Source organism: Lissotriton vulgaris, chromosome 1_1, assembly GCF_964263255.1.
Source record: "Lissotriton vulgaris chromosome 1_1, aLisVul1.2, whole genome shotgun sequence".
NCBI classification, from domain to species: Eukaryota; Metazoa; Chordata; class Amphibia; order Caudata; family Salamandridae; genus Lissotriton; species Lissotriton vulgaris.
Window position 1 is genome coordinate 1,827,023,281 of NC_141685.1, and position 23,272 is coordinate 1,827,046,552.

A 23,272-nucleotide genomic window follows, 5' to 3' on the forward strand; every position below is an offset into this window, starting at 1 on the left:
TGCCTCGACAGCCAAGTCCGGAGAGACGGCTTCTTTGGCTGTTCTGTTATCCAGGACTTTCTGGTGTGAACTTAGTTCACGACTAGACCCACCTCCAAGGTTGGTATTGCTGGGGTATCTATTCTAAGGTACGGAATCTATAACTAACTGTTTCTTTCAGATGAACAAGTTACTTACCTTCGGTAATGATATATCTGTAATATAGGTTAGTTATAGATTCCTTACCCAACCACCCATCCTCCCTGTCCTGCAAACTGATTTAGAGGGTTAAAGATATCCTTTCAGGGCCCTAGTTTTGTGCACCGGTGGCGAGTGTCTTGCAAGGCTCTGCGTTTCTGGCACGGAAAGTCCTGTACAGAACTGATGTCGGCACCCCAGGGTGGCGTTTAAGTAGCTACCGGGACGTCATCCCGGCAACACAATGCCAACAACAGACGCGGAGCCGACCGACGCCACCTTCTGACACGCAGAGGTACTGCTGACAAAAAAACTTTCCAGATCCAGTCTGACGCCTGGGGGTAATTCTAAGGTAAGGAATCTATAACTAGCCTATGTTTCTCACAGATATATTGTTACCGAAGATAAGTAACTTGTTCTATAGGGACATATAGGCTTGCACTTATAAGTCCTCACCTTTAAAATACTGCCCCCTGCACTGAGGAGGCCTACCTTAGAGGTGTCTTGACATATATTCCAGGCAGTGCACTTGATCAAGTAAAGTTTGAGCTGTTTGCACTGCTCCTGTAGGCTGCAATGGCAGGCCTGTGGTCAGTAGTTTGCTTGGGTAACCCAGGGTGGCACAAAACCGAGCTGCAGCCCTGGGGCCCCCCCCTTAACCACCGATGCCCTGGGTACCCCTGGTACCATATACTAAGGACATCTAAGGGGGTACGGTCTGTGTCAATTGGGATTGCCAATTCAAAAATAACCGTTTTGTGGAGAGAGCACTGGCGCCGAGTTAGCAGGTTTCAGTGCACTGTCAGTCAAAAACCAGCATCTAGTAGTCCAAATTGGGTGAAAATGGGAAAGGGATGACATCTGCAAAGCACCCTGTTTTCCACAGTGCTCACTGAAATGGAACTGACAAACTCCTTCATTGTTTAACTGAACCTCCCCAGCATATATATGTGCCGATGCTTCTGTTTTTTGTACCATGTCACCATGTTGCCGAGATAGGCACCCCTGCTAAGCAGAGATGTCCATGATCTAAGTAGGTAGATCCGGCGGAAGACTAATGAGATGATGCACCAAAAGCCTGGAGAGATCCACCCACCAGTGCTGATCCAGATGAGAAGAGTGCAAGATCTAAACCCAAGTCCAGAGACTCTCCTGAAGCTGGAGCCATCGTGACCTCATTTACTACTGAAGCACCTCAATTTATCATATGGTGTAAGGGACCAACTGAATGCACAAGGAAATGTGACCAAGCATACATAAGACCTGCAGAACTGGAGACAGAGTCTAAGTCAAGAATATTAGAATCATCTAATGAATATGCACTATTCTCTTAGGACTAAAAGCCTTTTTGCAGGTCATATTCAGTACTGCCCCATGACATTTAACCTGTGTGGGGCACGAGAGGTAGGACTTTTGGGCCCTGATGGTAAAGCCCAATTCGTGGAAGACAGGCATTTTCTGATGATGGGGATACATGACCTGCACCGGTGACTGAATTTCACTAGCCTGCTGTCCAAGTACAGAAATACCTGTACTGTGGACCGTCAAATTTGAAGCCACTAACATTTCATACACATTTGGGAGAATTGTCAGCCAAAACAGTGGAATTTTCAACTATTAGTTCAGAGATCCCACTATGGACCTCTAGTAACGTCTCTGAGTGGGAAAACTTGGAAGATGGAGATAGGTGTCCTGAAAAACCAGGCACAAACACTAATCTCATGTATTCAGGGTGCCCTAGTCTTAGTTCAGGAACACCATTTTGAACTTGTACTTTTGAATAAAAAAGTTCAGAAGGCAAATATTATATTGCACTTTACTCTGACTCTGATGTTTCACATCACCATAGACTTCATTGACCTCAGTATCAATATCGGATACAATTGTTGCAGCCCAAGTGGATTCTTGCCAACAAGGGAATGAAAAAGGGACCATTAGGTCCTATAAGCTAAACTATAAGCCACTTCAATTGGTGCTTAAGCCGCAGATATCAACCTGCTGCATGCCAATGCCATTGTTGGCATGACTCCACTTGGGTTGCAACTATTATATTAGATATTCAGCCTAGTTGTCAATGATATTACTTGAATTACTGTCAAGTGATCTATATTGTGAATACATATGAACACTGAGGGAATATGCAGCCCTTTCTATGGAGGCAGAACACAGCCTATTCAAGTGTAAGTAGTTCTGTGCCCAGCTCCTCCCTCCCATCCTGCCAGTGATGGCCCATCCAGTTACACCTAAGCTATCTAGGAGGAATCATCTGAAAAGAGGGTTCCCTTTTATGCAAACTTCTTGCACTAACACTCAATTATACGGCTCTTTATTGTATCGCGTCTGGTGGCTTAGGGGGACTAATGCGTCCACTTAAGGACCTATGTTTGACCTCATTGTCGCATCCGTTTACTGATGTACTTAGCACCAGTGCCGTGAAGTGCCTTAAAGTCCAAAGTGAGCGCTTTAAAGGCAATACGCTTTCTGATTGGAAGCCAGTGAAGAGATTTTAAAAGGTCACTGGCACTAGATCTCCGATGGAGGCCGAAGATGGCATGCGCGGCTGAGTTTTGGGCAATTTGCAAACGCGTTAGAAGGAATTCCGGGAGGCCAAGGTACATCACATTGGCGTAGTCCAGGCGTGAACCTATCAATGCCTGCACAGTGATTCTTCTGTGGTCCAGAGATAGTAGGGGCAGGAATTTCCTAAGCATTTTTAGGAGGCCAAAGCATTTGCCTAATAGGCCCAGTACCTGAGATTTCAGGGTAAGGCTATTATCAACCTGCACTCCAAGATTTTTGGCCACAGCAGAGTCGGCCGAGGGAGGACACATGGCCGCCGGCCACCAAGACTTCCACCTCAGGTCAGAGGGGCACCCGAAGAAAAGCACCTCGGATTTATCATAGTTGCACTTGAGGCTGTTTTGCTGAAACCAGTCAAACACAGCCTCAAGGCAGCCTCGGATGCTTTCTCCGTCAAAGTCAGAGTCCCTGTCACAGACAAAGAGGAGCTGGGTGTCGTCAGCGTACGACAGGATCTGGGCTCCGTGGGACTCCGCCAGTGCCGCCAGAGGGGCCATATAGATGTTGAAAAGAGTAGGGCTCAAAATTGAGCCCTGGGGAACTCCTACCTCCAATGGCGGCACTGTGGCAGAGAACGGGGGCCCAGACCGTTTGTTGGCGGTCAGCTAGAAAAGACTCAAACCAACTGTACACCGCCCCCCTCAGGCCGATCTCCCGTAGTCTTAAAAGGAGACGGCCATGGGGGACAGTGTCAAACGCCGCCGAGAGATCCAGCATCGCCTTGCCCCCGGAGTCCAAGATTTCCTTGATGGCCTCCGTGACTTCCAACAATGCCGTCTCTGTGCTCATGTTAGACTGGAAACCCGACTGTGAGTGGTGCAAGATATTGTTAGTCTCCAAGAAGCTGGCAAGGGTCAGATGGGCATGTTTCTCCACAATCTTCGCGAATGCTGGCAGAAGAGAGATGGGCCTATAGTTAACGTGGGCCGTGGGATCCAAATTAGGTTTTTTCAGGAGTGGCAGAATCAGGGCCTGTTTCCATGTCTGTGGGACCACCCCTGTGCTGAGGGAAAGATTGAGCACCGGATTGACTAGAGGGTTGATCACTTGTGCGACTTTTGCCAGAAATGTGGCAGGACAAGGGTCAAGAGGGGAACCAGATTTTAATTTCCATAGAGGATTCAAGGAGGCCTGAAAAGAAAGAGGAGGGAAATTCGAGAGGGTAGAACCCTCAGCAACTGACGTCAATGCAGGTAAAGACACATCTGAAGCTGCGACCACCCCCGAGGATACAAAGGAGGCCTGGATGGTTTTGATTTTGCTTGCAAAAAAGTCCGCTAACTCAGTAACCCAAAGCTCAGAGTGCGAGTTCTTGGGAAAGCACCAAGACGGAGAGGTAAATTCCTTCACTATCCGAAATATTTCTTTGCCAGAGTTTGTAGCGGCCTCAATTCTTCCTGCAAAATAAGACTTTTTTTCAGAGGTGATGTCGCAGTGATATTCCTTAATAGATTCTCTGTATGTCTCCTTACAAGCTAAATCGTAATGGTGGCGCCATGCTCTTTCTGCTTTTTTACACTGCCGCCGCGTCAACACCAGAGCCGAAGAAAACCAGGGAGCTGAAGCCCGGTGAGATTTTTTTCGGTCGGCTCGGAAGGGAGCGAGTTTGTCTAATTGCTGGACAAGCCAAGACTGCAGGTGTTCCAGATCAGTCTCTAGAATACCTGTCCGCTAGCAGGGATAAGTAAGTAGGGCCTGCGCCGGAGAGACCCGCTGGAAAGCTCTAAAGTTCTGCCATCGGCGGACATGCCCACTCGAGCAAGCTTTATCAGAGTGAGTGGTCTGAAAGTTCACTAAATAGTGATCGGACCACAGGACTGGCACGGGAATGGAGGTATCGATCGGGACAGTTGAGAACACTTGGTCCAGTGTGTGGCCCTTGATATGTGTAGGGGCAGAGAGACACGGAACAAGTCCCAGTGAGATAGTGGTGTCACTGATCTTAATGGTGTCTACCTCGTCCTCCAAATCCATATGGATATTAAAATCGCCTAAAAGCAAACAGTGCTGTGATCTTACACATAGTGCAGAAATCACAGAGTGGAGCTCCTCATGGAAAGAACCGATGGGACCGGGAGGCCTGTAGACCAAAAAAGCCCCGAGCAGGATTGATTAGGGGACAGGGACAGAGAAAAACCAATGGTCTCACACCCCTGGATGTCGTCAGTGTGTATAATAGAACATGCGTGGCGCTTATCCACCACCATCGCAACCCCTCCGCCCCTGCCGTTGGCTCTGTCCTTCCTGAAGATAACATAGTTGGGGGAAGCGCCGTGGCTATATCAGGGCCAGACCAGTCCTCCAGCAACGTCTCAGTCAGAAAGAGACAGGTGGGCTTAGTGTCAGACAGCAGATTGTGAAGGTCTAGCGCATGCTTCCCCAGGGACCTAGTATTAAGGAGTAGACAGGTGCTTCTATTGGACTTAGACTTGGAAGTGGAAATGGAGCCATTGCCTGGTAACCATCTGCAGCTGGGGCAGCGCCTCTTGCCTTGGAGACATCTGGAAAATACAATGCAGTTATTCGCCTTATCTCTGAGAGCTAAAAGCTCACCCGGGGTATATTTTAGCATCTTACCTACCAACAGGTAAACCCAGTCCCAGCCACGCCCGCACCCTTCCGCCTCAGGGACGCGGACGGGCGCAGACGGGCTTTCCTTTGGCGCTCCTTCGGCACGTCCACTGCTCGCGTCCGCTGCGCGGAGACGTGGGTGCCTAGTTTTAAGGCATCGCCGGCAAGAGGCAGCAACACTAGTCTGCCGCCCGGCGCGCCTGCCTCCCCCCAAGATGGCCGCAAATAGTGAGAGGCCTACAAGTCCCAGAACGCCCTTCAGCACCTAATCGGCTGAATGGGTGACAGACACCGAAGGCAAAGCAGCGCAATACAGATAGCAGAGAACGAAGGGTAAGTGTCAGATTAGAATGCTAGTGATGAAAAGAAGTCCTAGAGTCACCCAACTTTACGCTTCAGGTAACTCGGGAGAGGAGCGCAATGCGCCACAGTGAAACACAACACAGTTAAAATCGCTAGTAGTCAGCAGATAAAATCGCTACTAGTCAGCAGGTAGCATACAACAATTTTAAAATCAGCAGCAATTCAGCACATTAACACCCGCTCGCCCGCACCCGGCTTTCCACCTCCGGTTTTGAGGGAGGGGTGAGTAGGCACAACAAATGACTGCAGCAAAGCAAACCCTATGGAAAGCCCCACGCTAATGCCATGATAAGGCAAGTAATGTAATGTTTATAAGGCAGACAATACGATTCTGGATACATTCATGAGATAGTGATGCAGCAATGACTTACCTGGTACCTCTGCAATTTTAGGGCACCTCAGCCATAAAAGTTAATTGCACTGATAATTAACATGACTATCACATTTAAAATTACAATTGAAAGTTGAGCGTCTTATGCTAAAAACTTAGGCCCCGATTTATTAAGGTTTTGCATTGCTCTTGTGCCATGCAAGTGGACCTAAAACCTAGAATGAGATTTCCCCAGCCATGCAAGTACATTCTTCGCAGCCTTGCATGGTTGGGTAACTCTGGATTAATGCAAGGTAACGCAAATCGCTGCCTTGGGTTACTCCACGTGGTGGGGGCGTTACATAGGTGGAGCGTGGGTTTTCCCACACATATATTCTGAAGCATTCCGAGATTTACAGATGCTGATAGAACTGGAAATGCGTCAGAATTGTATGCCTGTAACCCAGAGGGACAACAAGAAGGAATATCTTTATTTCTCCTCATTGTTTTGCAGCACACTAAGAAAGAGGACAACTCCTTTAAGGATTGGTTTTGTGCAGTAAGGTGTCCCTTCCTGCTAAAAAACGGTCCTGCCTGCAACACAGGTACCCTTGCACTAGGCAGTCACAAGTGCGCCCAGGCAAATGGAGAGCAGGAATGTCCCATATTGTGTTAGATACGGAGCATTCCTGCCCTCTCCCTTTCACAGAGCATGCTGCGTTATGTAAAAAAAAAAATTATAAATAGGACCTCAAGTCCTTAGGCTATTCAGATATTAAAATATCCATATCATAAAGCAAAGCTAGTAAGCCATGTATATGTCTCGAACTTACATATTACAGAATACTTGTTACCGCTATGCTGGAAACAGATACAAGTAAAAGTATGCATTCAACTTAGGTTCATTTTTCTTTCCCTGAAAATTTACAACCATTTGTTGATTAGGCCATACATATGGCAATATGAATATTTATTGCACTGTTGAAATTCACTAGGTGAGTGCTGGAAACATTCTGTATTTTAACTACATTAGAAATCCAGAAGCCATCTTTGGTGGTGACTTACATCATAAAGTTTGCAATACACTTGTACTAAATCATAAGTTGCACATTTTTTTTTGCAGTACATTCTCCACATTTATGAAATATATCTGCAATGAGAAACCCTTTTACATAGAACTCGCAACATGCCCAGCATTTAAGAGGGTTGAGTGGAAGTTCAATTACATATCATAAGGATTTATACACCTCACACCATCACTTAAAAGGGTGTTCTGAGAATCGTCCAAGTCATCTGATCTTGTAAAGGAACTCAGCTTCAATTCAATAATATAAAAGAGCTTGCTGTAGCTCGTTCAGGATGTTGGGGAGCCTTTTAGGTCCCTGAGGCTCAGATCATGAGCCAGCAGACTAGCCCTTGGAGTCACTCCATGGTCCTGGATTCAAGATGAAATTGCAGATCCAGTCCTCACTCCTCAGTTAAGAGGGCAGGAGGGCAGGAGGTCAGCATAACAGGGCAGCAGTACCTGTAGAGAAGCACTCCAGCAGAGTAGCCACAGGTCCAGAAGTGTACTGAAGAGTTGGTGTCTGAGTTCCAGTAGTTATACACAGTTGTGCATTTGAAGGGAAGAGAAGCTTCTAGAGGCATGCCTGGGAAGTGCACGGGTGCCCTGTTTCCAGACTAGCTACAGTGGTATGCAGAAAACAAAATAAAGCAAAGTCAGTGGACAAAACGTAGACTGGACCTGACCCGTAGTTCCAACTGGTATCTTTAAACATGAATAATGACAAATGTGTGCAGACACTACAAGCAGCAGTGCCTGGGTGCATAAACCCCCCAAAACAATTGTTACAAACTGCAATGAAAATGTAGAGATGCACCACAACAAAAATCAAACATCCTAATTATGATTCTTGGCTTTTTTATATTTTCTCTGTTTCCATTTCTCTTTATAATAAAGTTTCCAGTATAAACAGATGACAGCCAATGTGTTTCATCCATTAGAAGGACTTCTTCAGGGCAGATATAAATTCAGATGTATCTCAGCCAATCAGAGACATCATAATGCGGATTCGTATTGGGTCCCAGCAATGGTATAATTTATAGGTATATAGATCACTTGACAGTAATTCAAATAATATCATCTACAACTAGTCTGAATATCGGATACAATTGTTGCAGCCCAAGTGGATTCTTGCCAACAAGGGAATGAAAAAGGGACCATTAGGTCCTATAAGCTAAACTATAAGCCACTTCAATTGGTGCTTAAGCCGCAGATATCAACCTGCTGCATGCCAATGCCATTGTTGGCATGACTCCACTTGGGTTGCAACTATTATATTAGATATTCAGCCTAGTTGTCAATGATATTACTTGAATTACTGTCAAGTGATCTATATTGTGAATACATATGAACACTGAGGGAATATGCAGCCCTTTCTATGGAGGCAGAACACAGCCTATTCAAGTGTAAGTAGTTCTGTGCCCAGCTCCTCCCTCCCATCCTGCCAGTGATGGCCCATCCAGTTACACCTAAGCTATCTAGGAGGAATCATCTGAAAAGAGGGTTCCCTTTTATGCAAACGTCTTGCACTAACACTCAATTATACGGCTCTTTATTGTATCGCGTCTGGTGGCTTAGGGGGACTAATGCGTCCACTTAAGGACCTATGTTTGACCTCATTGTCGCAGGTTCAAATCCCACTCAGCCTTTCATCCTTCTGAGGTTGATAAAATTAGCAAAAAAACGATGGACTTAGGCCCAGATGTCTGTACTGGGGTGAATGTATGACATTGTTTTGCATTCTGTCCATCAACTGTTCTTTTTGCATTTGTCACCCCACATGGGATGGTTATGCCCAGAGGTTGGTCCCGTGCTCTCCATGCCACTGGAGTCAAGCTATCCTGGCTGATGAGTCATGAAACTCCGAAACCGGTCCTAGGATGCTTCTTTCCAGTCCAGGGAGTTCCTGCCCTAGGAGTTTGTGCTGGACAGTTCCCATTGGTGGTAGGGTAAAGACTGATTTGCACATGGCTGGGTCCAAATTGGAATGGCATGGTGAGCACAAAAACGATGGATTTAAGCCCAGATCTCTGTACTGGGGTGAATGTATGAGATTGTTCTGCATTCTGTCCATCAATTGTTCTTTTAGCAACTTTCTAAAAGTGGCATTTTCAGAATTGCAATTTAAAAACTGACTTCACCATAAGTTAGGATTTTAAACTGTCATTCCAGACGCCAACCATGCTCACCTGTTCCCATAGGGAAATTGCAGTTATAAAAATGTAATACCCTAACTCCAAGGTTATCTTATGGGAGAGGTTAGGCCTTGCAGTAGTGAAAAACAAATTTAAGAGTTTTTCACTATCAATAGTACATGTCCAACCTTTTCAATAAACTGTACCGAGCCCTCTGGGATATCCAGGGCCCACCCTAGAAATGACATATGTATTACAAAAGGTAGATTTGAGCCTGGCAAAAGGTATACTTTGCCAAGGCAACATGGCGGTTTAAAACGGACACATGCAGGCTGCAATGGCAGTGTGTGAAGTGCTACTTAAATGGAAGGCACATTCAGTGCTGCAGGCCCACTCTGGGGTTAAGTCAATCTAACATGTTTTAAGGCGAGAGCACAAGCACCTTAGCTCTGGTTAGCAGTCATGGTAAAGAGCAAAGAGTCCGAAGGCCAACAAAAACGAATTCAACAAAAATGGAGGCAGAAAGTTTGAGGTGGGCCCTGCAGAAATGGCCAAGACCAACAATTAGGTTTTAAAAATATGTTTAAGAAAATATGATATGTATCTTAAAAGAGAAGTGGATGTAGTTCATACAAAGACTGGACGTCAAGTCTAGAAATTCTAGTTAAAAATAATAATGGATATGCTGCTATAATTTCCATCTAACACGCAATATATTTTTTGAAAAAGGATTGCTAATGTCTTAACTCAAAGGTACACGAAAAAGGTAAGCTATATTTTATCTTCCAAACACTGACTGTTGAACTTGGAGGGAGGAGAAGTGTAAGATAAATTCATCTACAAGACTGGGCTACAGAGTGGATAGTTAGGAGTTGGACAAGTTCAACACTGTGAGATAATGTACTTCCAACTTCGTCTGTTGAAGACATTTAAAAGGGGTATGCATGATACATATCAACAATTGGGTTTTTACATTAGCTACTTCCTGTAGTGCTTTCTGAATCTCTGCTGGTCTATGAAGAACTTAGACATGAAGCCAACCGGTGATGCCTGACTAGTGCAAGCCTGCCACCAGACTTAATTTGGAGGGCATTGATGCAACTTTCAGTTAAAACTATTTACTCCAAAAATAAAGATCATAAAAAACTATATGATAATTGAAAAACATATTAAATATGTAAACAAGAAATATGAAATTACCAACATCATCGAACTCTGTAATCGGACACAGTCTTCTCATACCTTGTTTGCCTCAAACCACAGTTCTCACTCCCCAGGCACTGGGTCACAGACCACTCATGAGATAACCCACCACACTAAGAAACACATACAAAGTAGTACAAGTAGACCATTACTACTCTGAAGATTCTTTAATGAAAATTAGGTGTTGCAGCCTTTATTAAGTCATTTGCAAAAGGGCTATCCATATAATGCAACTCTATTGCACAATTGAAATACTTGATGTCGATTTTACCTTTGGAATGTAAGGTTTATAATGATTTCAACATTAAATTGCAACTATTTCACAAGCCTCGAAAAGCTGTCTTAACAAATTCCCTCTGTGAAACAAAAAATCATCTATAAAGTAATGGACCATTTTGTACTTTTTCCAACATTATTTTTCTTGCTTTTACCCCAAGCATGAGGCATCCCTGGATCAGGGGTAGAACGTAGATGAGCCTTGAATTACTGGATGCAAATGAGCAGTTTAGTGGCTACATAGTTAGGCACCGATTCAGAGAAAGCATGTAAAATCAGCAATATAAAAAGAACCCCTGAAAAATTATATTAATCTAAGCAATTCCTGACAACCATCCTGGAGCATGAGGTTGCCTGCAGATGTTGTTCTGGTGCATTAAGTAGGTAATGTGGTGCTATCACTCCCTCATACTAAACAATAAGGCAATCATTATTTGGTGGCTTGGAAGTTTACAATTAGAAATTTCCAGGTATACTACAATGCATATATTTCAGTCCTCCATCACTGATCAGATGTTTTCACTTTATTATAGCATAGTTTCTGATAGATATCTTTATCCCCAGTTTCCTCACCTTCATACTGTTCCCCCGGTGCCGGACTGGATCCAAAAATCCCTACAGCAGTGGACCTACACGCCCTTAGTTGGTATTGCTTGGCTCTGAGTCAACCTCATTCCACTCAGGAAATGATGGAGCAGTGTCACATATGGGCACTACCCCTGCATGTTGAAGTCCATTCCTTTTTATCTGCACTTTCGAACGCAGTTTCAGTGCTCTGTGCCCTTTTCAGTTTACAAATTCCTTCCAAAATGCTTTTCCATTGAGCAAGGGGTCAAGGTCCCCAACAAAGAATAAGGGTTCAAACTGTGCAGTGACTGCCAGAAACAAATGCCAGAGATTGACCCACTCAAGGTGTGCCTCTGTTTTTTTCTGTCTCTTCCATGACTCCAAGTTGCAGAAGAAAGCGCTCTCATGCACTCAAAGGTGATCGGGGAACATGAAGACCAGCTGTATGTTTCCGCACACCGAAAAAAGTCATGGACCTTGTCCCACTCCAAATCAAGGGCTCTGATTAATTTGTGCTCTTAAGACCACTCCCATAAAAGGTCCCTTTTGTGGTTGAGGTCGTCTGGCAAGTCCAAAATTAAATCAAAGAAGAAGCTTAAAAGGCAAACCGAGACTCAATCCCAACCCACCACTCTCTTTCCAAAGAGAAGGTGGGAGGGTGGGAAGGTGCCTACCAATCTTGCTCCCAACCGTAAGCTGATTCTTCAAATGGTCCATATACATCCAGAGTAAGACTTTTAAGGAGGCCATGCTGTGTATTTTGGCACTCTTCTAGCTCCCTCTGGTGTCCCTTTGAACCCTGAGGATCCACAGTGGACTCCAGTTGGGTTACCACTAGCGGATTCATTCTCAGCACTGTGTCTCTGCCCCTCAAACCTGCCTCAGGATCGGAAATGACTTTGGTGTTTACTTCTATTCCAGCTCTAAGAAATGTGCTGGTTATTTCCCTACTATGTCAATCAAAGGGTCGCCGGAGGTTGAGCTTTTGCCATCTCCAGTGTCCAACCGTGATCCACTTTGACCCCAACCAAGGTTGCGTGCTGGACTTCACGCCAGCGCACCGGTTTCCTGTACTTTCAGACTCATGCAAAATCATTTCTCTTCCACAAGGCCTTCCTCAGAGGCTTCATCACCTTTTTGACTCAGATTCTGATGAACCTGATAATGAGAATAGTGATGATTTACCCTCCACCACTATAATGATATCTATATTGGATTGCAGGAGGCCACTGGGCTGGATACCTCCACTAACACAGCTGCCTTCAGTTGTAGTCAAAACAAATGTACTTACTGAGGTTTGGACCCTGGCCAAGCCTCATCCAAACACTTGCTTCCTTTAATGAAGGCCTGACTGGCACCCTTATGGGTAATGTTCATGACCCTTGCTCTTGCCCACCAGTGAACAGGTAGTTGGCTAAGTGCCACAGACCAGCACTGGGTGACCCAGACTATCCTACTCAGCACCTGATTCCTGGGAGTTTGGTGGTCCAAGCTTCCACCTGCAAAGTCAACCTTGAAGCATTCCAGACCGACAACTCCTCCTCCTGATATGGAGTTGAAAAGGAGTGAAGTGTTCGAGAAATGGATGTTATTTTCTACTAGCTTGGCAGCAAAGTCAGTTAATGTGGTCTACGTCTTAGGCCCTGAGAAATGGCTAGCAAAGCAGTGCACAGCCAGACTGTGAGAGGCAGTGATCACACAATTTCTTCCAGGGTGGCAGACCATTACATCCAAAATGCCTCTCCTGCCAAAAGTTTTTAAGCTTAGGAATGACTAGGCTTAAGTCATCCTAGTTGATCTTTATTGAGTGAGAAGAGTGTGGTATCCAACACCTCTGGGCATGAGCATTTGTCCTCCAATCAGACTATGGCTTTGGGAGGATCTTCTGTTACAGGAGCAGGGCCGGAGTCTGCACCCAAGCTTTTGTAATCTGCACCTACATGCGTGGAAATTGAGCGGTGGCAGTTCGATCTACCTCATGAGGTTGTGGATATCATCCTGCCAATCAGATGTCCTTCTACAAAACATATTTACACAGTAGCAGGGACAAATTTGTATACTGGTGTGCAGTATGCAATACAGCTAAGTCAAACTGTTCGAATATATAGTTCTTTATGTTATCTTTGGCTTATGTCAGGCCTTTTGGGCTGATCACCGTCTGCTCCAGAAATAGTTATTTCTTTTTTAAGAACCCTCATCCACTTTAATAGTGGCATGCTTCATCATCGGATCTTATCCTGGTCTCTAAAAATCACATTTTTGAAGGAGCACCATGAATAGTAGTATGTGTATTTCTTTAGCCTAAGCCCAGTCCACAGACCTCCCACCTTGAGAAGATACTTCTTCAGTATCCATTCTTAAAGTGAGGAATCTGTAGTATCCATCAGAAGAACAAGTTACTTAACTTTGGTAATACTCTTTCTTATGGATACTCACACTGAAGATTCTTCACTGCCCTCCCATTCCGGCACTTTGAATTGGTTAATTTTTACCCTCTTTAAAGTTCCCAAATTAGAGATCTGCATACAGGTACCTCCAATTGTTTTGTGCCTAGGGCCATATGTATGAAGCTCAAATGTGTTCGCAAACGGCGAAATTCGCAGAATTTTGGCATTTGCGAACTCATTTTCGCTAACTGGTATGTGTGTAGCAAAATTGAGTGCAAAATAAGGAATCGCAAAATTTGTGATTCCATATTTTGCAATTTCATTTAAGGAATCGCAAATTTTGTGATTCCTTAAATGCAATGTAAGAAGCATTAAAAAAAATGCAAATTGGCCTTAAGGAATCGCAAATTACCACCAACTTCAAGTTGGTGGTAATTTGCTAATTCCTTGAGAAATGCACTTTTTTGCATTTTTCAAAGTGCAATGTGAAGCACATACATGCCCTTAGGGCATGTATGTGCGCCACATGTGCACCCATGCTAATTTCAGGGGTGCAACAGGGTGTCCTTTGGACACCCCTGCACAATTGAAATAATTCTCAAATTGCGATTCTCAAATTGCGAATCGCAAATTGAGAATTCCTTCCCATTCATTCCTATGGGACTTCTGGCCCATAGTAATGAATGGGAAATTATTCCTTAATTGCGATTCGCAATTTGCGAATCGCAAATAAGGAATTTTAAGAAATCGCAAAAAAATGTGAATTTCTACATACATACAAATTTGCAAATCATTAATAGCAATTTCAAAAAAAATCGCTATTTAAGATTTGCAAATCTGGATGTTGATACATATGGCCCTTAGTGTCTGGGAGTAAGGGTGGAGTCAAGCAAGAAATGGGTGTCAGCTTGCAAGGGTGGCACCTATGTGTGGCTCTGCTTCATCATTTTCATGGTCAAAACTCGGTTAAAGCAGAGCCCCATAAAACCATTTAGTGGTGCACAGAAGCACTGCTGAAAAAATATCTGGATCCAGTCTGGTGCCTGGGAAATATTCTAAATGTGTGAAATCTGCGGTTAGATAGAGTATCCACCACAATGGGTGTTACCAAAAGTAAGAAACGTCTTCATCTATAGCTTGTAAACTCTACCAGCAGAATCAGTGCATTTTGTTTTGTGCATCACACTTTGAAAATTCTACGCACTAATGAAACTCATTAAAAAATAATTCGCATTTACACCCATATTTAAAGTACAAACGGTTAACAAGTCCAGTTCTAATATTACTGCAGACATTGAACAGGGTATTTGACTTTGGTTCTACAAGTGATACTTTGAACTTTTGAGCTGGATTAAGTGACTTGCATTGGTAAATTCAAAAAAAGAGACTGATTTAAATCGAATACATTCTCTTAAGGAATTTCAAAAGTATATGGGACTGGCGGCTCTAACAATTTGGCCAGTAACTTAGGAGGCAATGTCAAGGAATTATAAACATACTATGGAGGTTAAAGAAAAAAGCAAAATGGTGGCAGGTTAGAGAACTTTATATTAATCTGACCGGTAAGAAATACTCCTAAAGATGGAGCCCTGGAAAAATACCCTGAAGCAAACAGTCTGAAATAACCAGATATATGATACAGATATCGTGGAACCATGTGGTACGAAGAGATTTGGAACATAAAGGTCAGGGTCGGCTCAAATTAAACAGCGATCCATTCAAACCAGAAAACCACATATTTGCATTGTTAGCTCCACAAATCAGCCTACTGCTTCAGTCGAGTTGAAAGTGCTTGTGGTAGTAAGAAAAACATATATATAGAATGTTTGGGGACAAAGTCCATCTGGCAGACTTCCAAGCAAATCTATGACGCTCTAGATAGGGCAGGACAATGTATAGTTGCCAGAATTAGTAATCGGTGCGCAGAGCCCATAGCTGAGGCTCAGGTTGTGTATTGTAACATTCAAGCAGCAAGAAACATTTGTTGGAATTTGAAACTCATACTGGGTGCCCTTCTACTTTTACCCTCAGCGTCATAACTCTGGGTTTTCCCAGCAAGTGCAATACGTTTTTCCAGAGGCAAACATGGCTAAAAACGTTTCAAATGTAGGACACAAAGCTGTGAAGATAAGTGAAGAAACCAGAAGAATGGCACACTATGAAGACTAGGTGAATATCTTTAAAGTCTTCGCTGAACTTCTTTGTCGGTATGCACATTGGAGTCATTTATTAAAGTCCGCACACACAAAGCACAACCACAATTGTGTAGATACCTCTAAGAACAGTACCTAATTTCCTGGGACAAAGCCATCAGAATATAGGTTGTGGGAAACAGGCATGGAAAGTCAAGCTGGAAGTTTCCCCTCGAATCCTTCACTTTGTTGGATTGTTTTATTTTGTGCCGACTGGATCACAAACTTGTTTGTGGAATATCAAATGAAGTGCGGTTGATCTCATAAAAGCGACAATAAGGAAATGTGATGACAAAACCGTTTTATGGAGGCAGAAAAGTGCATGTCCAAGTGTAGATGTATTAAAGTCAGTAACAAATCACATGGCACAAAAAAAAACATTAACAGACTTCACTTTGACCGCAAAGGCTTTATGTGGCTTGCAACCGAAATAAAACCCCCAGAAGACAATACAGTAATGATGAGCATACAGACAGGACATCTCTCAGACTGGACGAAGTGATGGTGGATAGGCACACATCCCTCTAGAACCCCTAACAAACTGGACAGTCTCTCAATTGGAAAATATTTAACTATATCAAACTAGAAAACGTAATGATTTGGTTCAGGTCACAAGCCCTTTTTTTAAAGGTAGTTATGATAGACTCTAACAGATGTGCACAGAGAAGTAAATTAACTACAATGTAATTCACTTCAAACGTTCTATGCATGTAGATATCTGAAAGAAAGTACTACCAACACTCCCAAAATCGTGTAAACACACAAAGTCCAATATTAAGGCATAAGCGACAAATGCTATGCTTCGGACTCGACTGCGTCCGCTCCTTCATTGGCGCTGTCTTTGTCTTCCACGTGATTATTGAGCAGCATGAATTTCCCATCATTTGTAAGTGGAATGGACATCATCAACTGAGCTAAAGCATCAGGATTCTGAAATAAAAAGGGCTTGTGGTTATTATAATAAGACATACAATACGAAGGCAGAGCAAGCTTGCCTGAACCCTCTCGTCTGCGTAATTCATTGTTGAATTTGTGACATAAAAATGATGCATTCTTTTAAGGACTGCCTGGCACTAGGTGCGTCAAGACATGAAGAATGCAGGCACTTATCATGAATAGCAATGTATTTATTTTATAGATCCTGGGTTTAACACATGTTCTACCATTGTTACCAAACGGTCTCAATACGCCTGGAATGGAAGTTCCCAGATGTAGGGGAAGATGTACTGATTTATAGCACAACACAACACAGCAACCAATGTCAATGCACTAGGAGGAGAGAGCAGGACAGCTACACATCTACCACCGCTCTCTTCCTTAGCACTAGTGCTCTTTTAGACTGCCTTACACCTCATGCTGCTTTGCACCATAGTGATGTCCAGCATATATCATGTACTGATGGATCACTTCCAGTACAAAAAATAAACAAGCATTGGCATAGCCAATAGGTCTCGCTTTTGGGACCTTATAAGTATTTAGTTATGCAGCACAATATCCTTGGTGCAACAACATCAACAGTTGCAATGGTAAACACTTATAAAGTCCCAAAGGTGAGACCTATTGACTATGCCAATGCTTGTTATAATTTTTCTTAGTGATCCAAAGTTAGATTTGAGAAGCCAATAGCACACTTCCTTAAGAATGTCCAGCAGACGGAGAGAGAGTATGTGCAAATCCAATTCGTTGCTCTTTCTTGGGAAAAGGCAGGGCCACCAATACTAAATATTCTCGTAGTTCAGACAGTAATCCTTCTCAATAGAATTAACAGTCAGTACTTAAAGATTTCAGCTATATGTTAGGGAACATATTGAAATAAGAGAAAAGTTGCTACCCACACAAGCGAAAAATAAAAACTTGGACATGTCAGTGAAGGAGTCTTTTTCTTCCCGAAAAGGAAGTAGAACAAAACTTTTGCCCAGCGTGGAACTGGGAAAAGACAGAGCTCACCGCTCTTCAGCAGTCAAACGTGTATGGCTCACTACTTCACATGCTACACATGAAACAAAAAGCCAACCAAATGAGTAGCATCAAAACTCGGATTTGTTCCACAAACACTTTTTCGCCCTCACCCTTCCGCAGCACTGAGCAGAATATACACAAGACAAGATATAGGCAAAAAACAATGAAAACAAAATGAAAGTCATGGAAGTCAAAAAGAAAATGGATTTTATCAGAAAAGATCTAGGTCCACCAATGTGTGCTGTCAAAGGAAGTATTAAAAAACAAAAGGGGTTTCTTGCATTCCAATGATGAAACCATCAAAATGCGCGTCTGTGCCGTCAGAACACCTGGCCATCAAAGGGCCTGATTACGGGTGCCCAAGTAAACTGTGATGCTTAATCAAACGCCGATGTGTGCAGGGGTTGCAAGTAAAATATAGTCAAAAGTTTACTGCAACGGAGAGCGCCCTTTATTAAATTTCAGCATGTCAAATCTACCAGAATCTAAAGAGTTACAGAATGGGTTGTCACCAATTTTCAAGCAAAACTTAACATGGGCATTAACTATCGCATCAAATAAATTTCGAAAAACTCTAAGTCAGAATTTATCAGCCAAGTGAAGCGTGAGATACCTTTAGGGATGAATGCATTGATTGAGCTGCAGAGATGAAATCAAGGGATGCATCCATATGGTTCATTAAGAAGGAATGAGGGCCCTGCAGCCTGCTGCTGCCTGTCTGCATTTCAGTTCACACCATGAACCCAGGAATGCATCATATTTGAGTGAATGTTGTGTTCTGGCCAAGCAGTTATGCCGTGCGCTACCTTCCTCACAGAAGCCTCCTCTGTACTAAAACTCTTGATGGCAATGTTGTCTCTCCAGACTGTGGGGGAGTAGCAATAGGGAAGTAACTAAGTCGTTATAAATTCGGCAGAGCCTGTCATATATCACTCCCCTTCCGATTGAGGGACCACTTCCAAATGACTTTGTTATGTCTCTGGTTATAAAATATTGGCCAATCCATCATGGTGGGGCCATGGTGTTAGGCTGAAACGGCTCACTAATGTGGATATACCATCACCGATGGCAGTCTACCTATCAGAATTTCTGACAAGGGTAGTGATGTGATGTGATTAGGGTTGGACTCCATGTCGGAGCTAAAAAAAGACCCCAAAAAATCAAGAGCAGGGCACAAGACGCAAACAGTCAGAACCTGCTCTAACACATTTCCTTGAGCGAGACTAATGGTGATGGGACAGTCCTCGTCACGCACAAAGAAGTAACCCGCAGCCTAACACTGTGTGAGCCAAATATTCTCATGGAATTACTCCCTATGAATATGCCAGCAGTTATTCAGCAACAAGCATTTACAACGCAACGGTCTCGCCTTTGCTAAAATTAGCGCTTTTGGCATTGTAAATGACAAATGTTTTGTTTATGTGTTGGTTTTGAAAACATAAATAAATAGCATTGTCATGAGTAGTAGAGAGTGAGTAGTAGAGAGAGTAGTAGAGTGAGTAGCAGTGAGTAATAGAGAGTGAGTAGTAGAGAGTAGTGAGTGTGTAGTAGAGTGCGTAGTAGAGAGTAGTGAGTGTGTAGTAGAGTAGTGAGTGTGTAGTAGAGAGTCTAGTAGAGTAGTGACTGTAGTAGAGAGTGAGTACTAGAGAGTGTGTAGTAGAGAGTAGTGAGTGTGTAGTAGAGTGTGTAGTAGAGTGTGGTGAGTGTGTAGTAGAGAGTAGTGAGTGCGTAGTAGAGAGTAGTGAGTGCGTAGTAGAGAGTAGTGAGTGCGTAGTAGAGTAGTGAGTGTGTAGTAGAGAGTGTAGTAGAGTAGTGACTGTAGTAGAGTAGTGACTGTAGTAGAGTAGTGACTGTAGTAGAGAGCGAGTAGTCGAGAGAGAGTAGTAAGTAAGTAGTAGAGTGTAGTAGAGAGTAGTGAGTGTGTAGTAGAGAGTAGGGAGTGTGTAGCAGAGAGTGTGTAGTAGAGAGTGTGTAGTAGAGATTGTGTAGTAGATAGTGTGTAGTAGAGTGTGTGTAGTAGAGTGTGTGTAGTAGAGTGTGTAGTAGAAAGTGTAGTAGAGAGTAGTGACTCTAGTAGATAATGTGTAGTAGAGAGTGTGTAGTACAGTGTGTAGTAGAGAGTAGTGACTGTAGTAGAGTGTGTAGAGAGTGTGTAGTAGAGTGTGTAGTATAGAGTAGTGACTGTAGTAGAGTGTGTGTAGTAGAGAGTGTGTAGTATAGAGTAGTGACTGTAGTAGAGAGTGTGTAGTAGTGTGTAGTAGAGAGTAGTGACTGTAGTAGAGAGTGTCTAGTAGAGAGTGTGTAGGAGAGTGTAGTAGAGTGTGTAGTAAAGAGTAGAGTGTGTATTAGAGTGTGTAGTAGAGAGTAGTGACTGTAGTAGAGAGTGTGTAGTAGAGTGTGTAGTAGAGAGCAGTGACTGTAGTAGAGAGTGTGTAGTGGAGAGTAGAGTGGGTGTAGTAGCGAGAAGTGACTGTAGTAGAGTGTGTGTAGTAGAGAGTAGAGACTGTAGTAGAGTGTGTAGTAGAGAGTGTGTAGTAGAGAGTAATGACTGTAGTAGAGAGTGTGTAGTAGAGAGTAGTGACTGTAGTAGAGAGTGTGTAGTAGAGTGTGTGCAGTGATTTGAGTTTTATATCAAATTAAAAACGGGAACGGAACAAACTCATCCTATACATTATTGTGGTAGGTGCCCACGCATATAGGGTTAAATGATGCGTTAGACGCCACAGGTCCCACCAACACGGGTTTCACAAATATGTTAGTCGTTCCCGGCAAACAAAATGGCCAAAATAAAGATCAAGTCACAGTTTAGAGCTCCAAGTTGTTGTGATGCCGGGGGCCAGTGACGGGTGAGGGCTTAATCTAATGGGCCTACTCTCAGGGGGCACCTGGGTCTGTAACTGTGGCCCTCACTTGGCCACTCAATAAATAAGGCACGGACACTGGGTTGTCTTTGTGGCTCTGCGCCGCCGCTAAGTGCCGGCGTACGTGCGGGGCCCCCTTTATGAAAGTCGGGTCACGTGTTACTCACGCTGCACGCCTGTTGCGTCACAGGCGAGCATCCACTGGAACACAACATTCCTCCTAAAATATAAAAAGAACAAACAGGCATGCATTTGAAACATCCGGGCAGTTTCTGAACTGACTATACTGTTCCTTGAGGGTTTGCGGCCCAGTTCAGGATCATGATTAGCCTGTAAGATAAGACAATAGAAAATACATGTATAACACACTGGAACAGTCTTACATGATGTAGTCTCGAAGGCGACAGGAAGGTGCTGGATTACTTTGCAACTTGTAGGTGGAAGTCCCTCGGGTTCTGGAGACCTCGCCCCCGGCGGGGGGGACTGGGCTGCGGCTGATAGGATCATCTTCCGGAACCTCTTGGGCTGTGCTGGAGCTCTCGGCCTCATCAGGGCCCTGGCCTGCCATGGCAAGAGCAGTGGTTTTCAGGGGGTCGTTGCTGGGTTCCTGGAAATTCTCAGCTATTGGACTCGCAGGCCCTTGCGATGCCAGACACTCCGCCGTTGGGGCCGATTCCGCCCTCTGATGAAATAATTTGAAATGGGACACATTCCGGGTCACCACTTTGCGACCTCGGGTGGCGATGATGCGAGTGCCTTTCACGCTGATGACTTTCCACGGTCTCTTTCCGTACGTTAGTCTGAATTTCTCACTGGTTACTCTGTTCTTCAGCAGTACTAGATCACCTCGTTCGATTCGAGTATGAGCCGCTCTCCTCCGCCGGCTGGCCTGGGCGTATGACTTTTGTCGCTTCGCCTCAATCCTGCTTTCATTGGCCACCGCAGGTGTCCACTGGGGATGATGGGGAATAGAATCCGCCACTACTCGTCCCATGAGAACATGTGCCGGGGCTACCCCCGTGGTGGTGTGAGGTGTTTGTCAATAGCTCCGCAGAAATGTGAATATCGCCATTTCCAGCGATTGTCCCTTGTCATGTGCGATCCGAATGACTTTGTTGAGAGTCCGCATAAAACGCTCCACTTCCCCATTGGCTTGTGGCCAGCGAGGGGTGATGCGGCGGTGTCGGGTTCCTAGTGCTTGCAAGTAGTTGGCTAGTTCCTGGCCTTGAAAGGGAGGCCCGTTGTCTGTTCGGAGTTCTCGCATTACCCCATGGGCCGCTATGATTTTCTCCAGTTTGGGTATTACTTCGGTGGCACTGGTGGTGTTTATTAGCTCAACCTCTGGGTATTTGGAGTGATCATCTATTACAACCATGGTGTGTCGTTCATCTGGAAGACTTCCGAAGTCCATGCTGACGCATTCCCAAGGTTTTTGAGGTCGAGGCTCGACTATTACTGGTGCTTCCCGCGGGGCATCTCCTGTGACTTGGCAGGCCGCACAGGATCTTACGGTCTCCTCCACCAGTTCATCCATGAGCGGAAACCACACCTTGGATCTCAAACTTGCTTTTGTTTTCACCATTCCTTGGTGACCAATGTGGGCCAATTGCACTACTTGATCGGTCAGGGCAGAGGGTATCACCAGCCGGTGACCCCTAACAGGCATCCTGAGTTGTCTTCATTTAGTTCTCCTCTCACGTGATATAGGCTTTCCATGATGCGTTGAGCTCTTGGTGTCAGTATTTTCCATTCCTCCTTGGTCCGACGCCAATTCCCACTTTGAAGGGCTCTCCTCGCTCTTTGTAGGCAGTCATCCTTCAGAGTGGCCTTCGCAATGTTATTGATAGATAAGGGCCGTGGGCAGGACTGCGCCATGACACACTTGACGTAGGCTTCCGTATCTTCGGCCTCCTCCATTTCTGCCGGGGTGGCTGCTCCTGGGTGTCGTGAGAGGTAATTCGCCGGATTTCGGGACCCAGGTTGGTATTCTATCTGGCAGTTGTAGTCCTGTAACTGTAGCATCCATTTTTCTATGCGAAGTGGGGGCTTCGTTGAGGTTCCCGAGAAGAGGGCAACCAATGGTTTGTGATCCGTGACTACTGTGAATGGTTTCCCGTATAGGTATAGGTGGAAATGTCTGCACCCCCAGTGTATGGCAATGGCTTCTTTTTCGATTTGTGAGTACCGTTGTTCGGTGTCGGTAAGGGAGCGGCTGGCAAATGCGACCGGGGTCCAGTCTATCTCATCTCGCTGTTTTTGCATAAGCACTGCCCCTAGTCCTGCTGGACCAGCGTCCACCGCCACCAGGGTCTGTTTCCAGGGATCGAAGAATGCCAGGGTGGTATTATCTGAAAGAGCTGCTTTGATGTCCTTGAAAGCCTTTTCTTGCTCCGGGCCCCATGTCCAGGGTACGGATTCTTTCGTGAGTTCCCTCAGGGGTAGTGTCAGATTGGCAAGATCCCGGATGAATCGCCCGCAATAGTTAACCATCCCCAGGAAGCTGCGGACTTCAGTGACTGAAGTGGGGGGAGCGGCTTCTTTGACATCCTTCACCTTCTCCGGGTCAGGATTGACTCCATCCGCTGAGAATGTATACCCGAAGAATCCTAGCTTTTGCCTCAGGAATTC

General features: G+C 44.6%; 1 protein-coding gene across 1 annotated transcript in view; it reads right to left on the reverse strand.

Moving 5' to 3' along the window:
• Nucleotides 1-10,554: 10,554 nt before the first annotated feature.
• APPL2 (adaptor protein, phosphotyrosine interacting with PH domain and leucine zipper 2) overlaps nucleotides 10,555-23,272 on the reverse strand; it is a 597,113-nt gene continuing 584,395 nt past the window's right edge. The window contains exon 21 of the mRNA XM_086919274.1: nucleotides 10,555-16,754. Coding sequence (XP_086775400.1) covers nucleotides 16,620-16,754 — 135 coding nt within the window. The 3' untranslated portion in view covers nucleotides 10,555-16,619. The remainder of the gene's footprint in view (nucleotides 16,755-23,272) is intronic.